This window comes from Glandiceps talaboti, chromosome 10 (assembly GCF_964340395.1).
Source record: "Glandiceps talaboti chromosome 10, keGlaTala1.1, whole genome shotgun sequence".
Taxonomy (NCBI): Eukaryota; Metazoa; Hemichordata; class Enteropneusta; family Spengelidae; genus Glandiceps; species Glandiceps talaboti.
The window spans coordinates 3,165,124-3,172,500 of NC_135558.1; the positions used below are offsets into that span (position 1 = coordinate 3,165,124).

Below are 7,377 nucleotides of genomic sequence, written 5' to 3' on the forward strand. Positions count from 1 at the left end.
GTGCTTATGGATAATATGGACGACTGTCTAATTATTGGTATTTTAACAATTTATGGTGAATATAGTTTTCCAAAAAATATTACACCAGTTACAACTAGTACAATTTTAACATGGTGACTGATTCAAAAACCAAGATTTCACTCAAGACTTAAACTTGTCACTGTACTACCTACGAATAATATTGGCTACTAATTAACATATACAATGTCTTTTTGTAAGTGACTGACATATTTTCAATGAATACATCGTTGGTTTATTTGATGAGAAAGATGTCCCAGTTGCAGCTAGTGCAGGTTTAAAAATGCTTTGAGTAGTTCATCCCTTATGTACTCATGGAAGAAAAAGACATTTGAATATTTGCATTTCACGCGGTCTTTTGAAACAAACCAACAAAAAATAAAACAACGACGTCGACATAGTGACGGTTCTGGTTCTCATCTACAGGCGGACACTCGGCATGCCACAAAAAAAAATGAATACTATCACACAGTGTTGCTTTACCTGCTAAAATAACTTATGGTTTCTCCAAATACAATAGCAACACGACCATTCAGATTTTTATTAAGACTTTGCTCCAAAAATGAGATGCCAAAAGAATATAATGCTAATTAGCTGATAATTTGCTGGTGAAAACACTTTCTCAATACAAGAAAAGAAAAAAAATACAAATTACACTCGTAATTTTACTGAATGTACACATATGAGAGAAAGAGATGAGGACAGAGTAGTGAACATTCATCACCACGAAGGGAGGGCGTGGTATTAATAGGAAAATACAATTCGGTGCTAACTCATCTCGTTTTTTTCCTGCACTAATGTTGTTTTTAACATTAGAGAAGAAATAAGTACAGTTTTTAGTCGACACAGTACATCTATCTGCAAATACAGGTGTAGAAAACAAAAGGTAAATGACTATGTACGTTGATGGCGCCTGTCCATATTGGCGACTGAAACCCGATGCAAATACTTTACTTCTGACAAAAAGGAAATGATGCTTTTATTGATTGGCAAACAAGAGATTGAACTATCGATGGTCCAAGAATTAAGGTTTCGTCAAAAAGTAGAAGTTAGAATAGAAAAGATAACAGCATTACAACTCTACCATGATTAATATGGAAAAAGTAAGCGGCTTATTAATTAATAATAGCAGCCCCTCGCGAATCTTTCAAAATGGACCCCAGAAAATATTGTATTCCAGATCTGGACTAAGTAATTATTGTTTTGTGCGTACCATGTGTATATGAAATAGTCCAGGGATTAATCATTTTCTGAGGAGGGTCCGAGGAAAATTCCTAACCACGTGACTGTTTGCTATTTAGCGTACACCTAGAAGTTAAACAGTACACTGTTACTAGTACTAACAGGTCCTTATACATGAATAGAATAGTTATTCATGTGTACGGTGTTTTCATTTACTTATGCATATATTTTGTTTGTTTGTTTGTTTGTTTGTTTGTTTGTTTGTTTGTTCATTTATCTATTCGTGTGTGTGTATGTATGTATGTATGTATGTATGTGTGTGTGTGTGTGTGTTTGTTTGTTTGTTTGTTTGTTTGTTTGTTTGTTTGTTTGTTGTTTTAACACGGTTCCTGGGCTCCCCGTGATCTTACATCTGGTAGATAAATGTAATGATACATCCCGGGGAATATGAAATTAATTTTACCTAGGAGCAATCAGTTTGATTTTTTGTTCGTGTTGTACTTAAAAACAGTGACCCCCCTGCAATTCATCCACACACAAAAACCCTCAAACAAATAAAAAAAACCCACTGACCCCCCCCCCCCTTCCAATCTCTTAAAAAGAAACATTCTTTTTGTCAAAAGACACTCTATTGTTAAAGCATAATACCGCACACTGCATAGTTCATTTTACCTATTACATTTACAGTAAATTGATAACCAAAATCCATTGCTTGACATGTATGAAGCTCCTATTAGAAGTATGATTGTCTGTTCACGGACATACCAAATATTCATTGTTTAGTAACCAAAAGTTCTAGGATATCTCTCTGATTGAGTGAACTATTACCATAGATTAATGCAGCAAATTGTCAAATACAATATTAGAAATGGAGTTAATATAGTTGTACACCCAGGGGTTTTACTGAGATTCAAACTAGGGGGAGAACTGAGAAAAGTATGGGAAAAGTGCACGCTATGCGTGAACACCCGCCTGCTATGCAGACATGGGGGAGGGTTTGGGAGGAGTGTGTCTCCCCTCCCATGGTAACAGCTCTTTGGAAAATGGATTTCCATGTTTTGTGAGCAATTCAACATGTTCAGGTCAATGGAGGCACAGATTTTTCAGTCCAGTCAATTTTAAGGTTACCGTATTTCATTTCTTATGTGTTACGTGTACAGCTACACGTGCTAGTTTTTAAACCACAAGGTACAATGCAACTCATAGCATGCATATTGAGAAGTCATAATTTCTAACAAAACTGTTGCTTAAAGGTGCAATGATGTGACTCCATGTCATATTCATGGGATGTATCAAGAGACAAAGAGTTTGCATTGTGTTATATTTGAATGTATATTTATAGCTATTTATTGTTTATGGTTAATTGTATACATATACATTTGTTGTTAATACATGTATGGAAATTTAAGTACAGCAGCGTGGCTCATGATTTCGTTTAGTTGTTGAAAATAAGGTGATACCTATTCACTTTGTAAAAATGATGACCCTCCCTTCTTTGAGTCCCAAATTTAGGTATCCCCCCCCCCCGATTTGCCGCCCCCCCCGGCCGTAAAAACTGATCGCTCCCTATGTATACATACAGATACTTAAATAATATGTTACTAGTTCAATACGAATCTGGATATTCTAAAAGTCTGAAAAGTGTAAGCTTATCATTTAGATGCCGGTCACGTTCTCTTTAGACATGCGCAACAGCTTAAAACATGACGGGTATGCAAACAAGAAACAACGGCACTTCATCGTTTTTTATGCACAAAGTTGTGCGTGTGTCAAGATACGACATGTTTGATTTTGAATATGAATTATATATATCTCGGAATAATGATTTGGGATTTTAGAGGTATGAACACAGCCTGTGGATGGAGCAAGAAGAGCTTTGGTCCGGCTTAGGCACATGTTGTTTCAAAACCGTAACTAGATTGTATATTCTAGCAAATAAATAATTGAGTCAAGCCCCTATCGGTATGCACAGTGGCGGACCCGGGGCCGCTGAATGCGAACACTCGAGGGAAACCAGGCACGAGAAAGGCATGTGAGCCAAGAGGTCAATAAACCCAGCCGCGCCGCATGCTGTGCCACAAAAAAGTAAAAAAAAACTGATTGGTAGTGTTCGATGCTAAGCCTGTGCATCTGGTTTTACTGCCGCAAGGTAGTCGAACCTAATAAGAAATCCAAAGTTAAAGATATCTTCTCTTAACATATGATTTTCACATTACACACCAATCTGATTAAAATCCTATGTAGATATCGGCTAATCGTTCAGGCTATTTTACATTCGTTATTTTGCCTGAATTGAACTTCGTGGTACATGTTTATGTTTTTATCCTGATCGCCTCCTAAATTCAATTCAATTTAAGGTCAATTCAGGCAAAATAACGAAGGTATAAGAACAATGAACGATTAGCCGACATCTACATCGGATTTTAATCAGATTGACTCCATACTTACTACAAAAGTGATGGTGGCAAAAACTTAATGAAAGCAGGAATGGACCGAATATTTTGCAATCACGTTGTATAATGTGGATGATTTGCGAATACAATACAATATTGTATGTTGGTATTTGAAGCAATGACACAGTAACGGAGTCATATGAATACCTGTTGTGATTTTAGTAAACTTACACAGATTATGTGATTCGACCAATATTGGAAAATAGGGTCTATCGCCAAGTTTGAAAAAGTTAATTATCGAAGGCGACAAAAAACGTATGCATAATAGTTACCGATAACAGACATGTTTTTGTTACACTCAAGGTTTTATGATTTGCTGTACATGGTACATTGTAATTTGTGCAATGAAGAGGTTCAAAGGTCACTCCGTCGTTTCACTTCGACCACAGCATTCGCCATGGTGGCACGAGTGCAAAATTCGGTTTAATTTGACAGCTAATTTTCTGTCGCAATACTGGTTGGCATGATTACAAGGCAAGTTGAATACTTTTTTGATGTATTTTCTGTGAGATATGGAGGCTTTCATATTGCCATGACAACGTTTTGGCATGTATTCGCCTTTGAGTTACATGCGACACATACGCTGTTATGTCTAACTATCGGAATCCATATGTAAATGAATGTGCAGACGGAAATAACAACTAAAATACACAAGTATATTTTATAACCCCAAACCCAAACTGACGTCAACTTTTGAGGTCAAACTGGTTTAATTTATATTTTGATATATTTAGTCTAGTAAGTATTTCTAGTTTTCGTATTCCACGTTCATGTATCCTGTAATCATGTATACCATTACATGCATTATGTTCAGTGATATACATGTTAACAAACACACAAACAAGCAAGCAACATGATCACTGACAGTGGCGCATATCGCGATATCGGACGTTAAGACTTCTAACCCCCCTCCCCATCATCTATATGTGACAGCTGTAACGCTAGGTATAGTTTTCAATCGATGTTGACAACCGTGATTTGTGTAAGGTAGGTAAATAGGACTCGTGGTGCAGATGTTGCTTTTCATTGATAGCCATTATGTGTTTTGCAACTCTGTGACGTCACAATTTCTAGGTAAAAACTTGTTCATTGTTTTGCTGTACATTCTCGGTAAGACTGTGTGTGCTGGTCCTGTAAATAACAAAACAGCAATGGTATGCTGTTTATATGATGTGATTCATCACCCGTATGGCGTTGGCGTTTTAGCTTTCGGCGATCACTGCGCTGATGTCATTCCTAACTTTAAGTCTGGTACATATATGCACATTTCTTTTCTCGGCGTTGTGCTACATTGAGTTACCCCGTGTGTCTAACTCTAATACACAAATGAAGGGATAACTTGCGACATTATTAATTTATGAAAACTACTAAAAATAGTCGTTCCTGCAGTTGTCTATTTTCTAACACCATGATGATTTTCTCTTGGTAGGATTTAACTGATAGGGCCTCAACTAATCTGCATTTAAAACCTTTAATCTTTCATCATATCATTTTATCCGTTTCCTGTTTTTACATAATTACTCTGCTGAGCTGCAGTGATAAACAATCAGGCTTTCTTTGACATTAGTCTGTCTGGCACGGCTATTGTTCACATTTGCAAACAAAGTTATAGTTATTTTATCAAAACAAAACAAAACAAAACAAAACAAAACAAAACAAAACAAAACAAAACAAAACAAAACAAAACAAAACATAGTTAGTTATTTTATCAAAACAAAACAAAACAAAGTTATAGTTATGTTATCAAAACAAAACAAAACAAAACAAAGTTATAGTTATTTTATCAAACAAAACAAAACAAAACAAAAAACCCAAAGTTATAGTTATTTTATCACACAAGTTTGATTTTTTTCCTACTTGTGAAAACACCTCGTAAAGTTGTTCTCAGCTTTGAGTAATTCATAAAATATGTCACACGTGAACACATTAGGTCGTAATAATTTTACTTATTTGCATGTTATACCTTTAAGTTGGCAATATATATATAAATAAAAATACATTGTAAGCACATGATCAATTAAAAGAGTGAATGATGATGAAAACAGCACCCCTTGCATATCTCATCATGTTCAGATAATCATAAATCCGCGGTTCTCATCCGTATTAAGAGTAATGAATATTTAGGTTTAGCTAGTATACTATATATCAATGTGCGCTGACTCCCATGAGGCAATGCGAGGGAATGGAAAGGAACTAACCTAAAAAACTTGAACAAAGCACAAGCTCAACTCGTCGCATGATATAAGTTAAGTTATGGAACTTTTGAAATGACCCAAAATATCTTTATTACCTGGAATGGCGCTACCTTGAAAGGCCCGGGATTCGTTTGTAATCTCACCCGTGGAACCATAGTTCATATGATCACTCTTTTGTTCTGGACCAACTGCTCTTCTCAACCAAATGTTGCCCTAATGAAAACTGAGCCTTTGAATGTCACCCTAGGGTGGCGGGAACCTTTATGGAGACATTAAATATGAGGGGAGAAGGCCCAGGCATGCATCCACACATGCATCAACCATGTATTGTATAACTTACAGTATGGCATTTTTTATCAAGTGATGTGGTTGTTATGAGCGCCACCAACGACCAAGTCTAGAATGTGTTCTTTTGAAGGCATCACTTTTATTTATTTATTTTTTTTGCAGATTTTTGTTACAAACAATTGGTGTATGCGTCTAATACTAAATCAACCAGTTTTGATGTCGTTACTTTCACTATGTGAACATTGCTAATGACAAATTTAACGAGCATGTCGGACGAGCAAATGAAGGCCAGTCTATTCCAGTACGTCAGATACATTATACGCGATAGGATAGCGACCAAGTTTGACCAGGAGGTCGGGAATGATTGGAAATATTTTGCGGATGAATGCGGCTTAGATAACGACATTATCACGGTAAGCATACCAAAGTTTTATTGTAATCAGAATGTACGTATATTAACCATCACTAATCTTCATCTTCACATATATATATTTTATTTCAATTTTGACAAATTTAATTATATCCCGTTGGGAAATAAAATGTTTTTCAAGTTAAAGAAACAAACAGACCCCACCGCCACAAGAAAGAAGAACCTTGAAATAATTATGGTGGGGGGGGGGTGCTACTATATTTTGGGACTTGGGAGCAGTGCTCTTGTGTACAAACTACATTTAATGTTTTGTTTCTTTCACGTGTTCTTTCTTTTTTATTTATATTTTAAATTCTATATTTGGAGAGGATGCTTGTACTTGGCACAATATTTAAAAGATTACGAGTTTAAACTGATTTGCACCTTAATTTCCCATATCTGTAACAGTCGATTCAATCACAAACTAGACGTTGTGGTGAGAGACCCATGCATGCAGTGTTTACACTCTGGTTACAACGGTGGCCGTTTGCTACAGTTGGCGACTTTATGGTGATATGCGAGAAATTAGGTCGGACTGATGTAATATTGGTAATCAAAAAGGCCTACCAAGGTGTGTGTATTATAATGACCTTTGTCTGTTTCGCAACCTAACAGGAAATGACGGGGTGGGGGTGGGGGGGGGGGTGGTCGGTTAATAAATCATGTGTGTCCTGATGTGGCTTTTCATCCATAATCAAGTATACATAGAATACAATACTCTTGTACCTTGAAGTGGTTTTTAGTTTTAACTACGATACTTAAAGCTGTGACATCACTGGCTGGTTATCAGTGACGTCGACGTGCCTCAGTATTTTACGTGGGGTCATAGCCA

General features: G+C 36.3%; 1 protein-coding gene across 1 annotated transcript in view; it reads left to right on the forward strand.

Moving 5' to 3' along the window:
* Positions 1-4,003: 4,003 nt before the first annotated feature.
* The window catches only part of LOC144441040 (uncharacterized), a 7,350-nt gene continuing 3,976 nt past the window's right edge, over positions 4,004-7,377 (forward strand). The window contains exons 1-3 of the mRNA XM_078130550.1: positions 4,004-4,127; positions 6,299-6,549; positions 6,954-7,116. Coding sequence (XP_077986676.1) covers positions 6,385-6,549; positions 6,954-7,116 — 328 coding nt within the window. The 5' untranslated portion in view covers positions 4,004-4,127; positions 6,299-6,384. The remainder of the gene's footprint in view (positions 4,128-6,298; positions 6,550-6,953; positions 7,117-7,377) is intronic.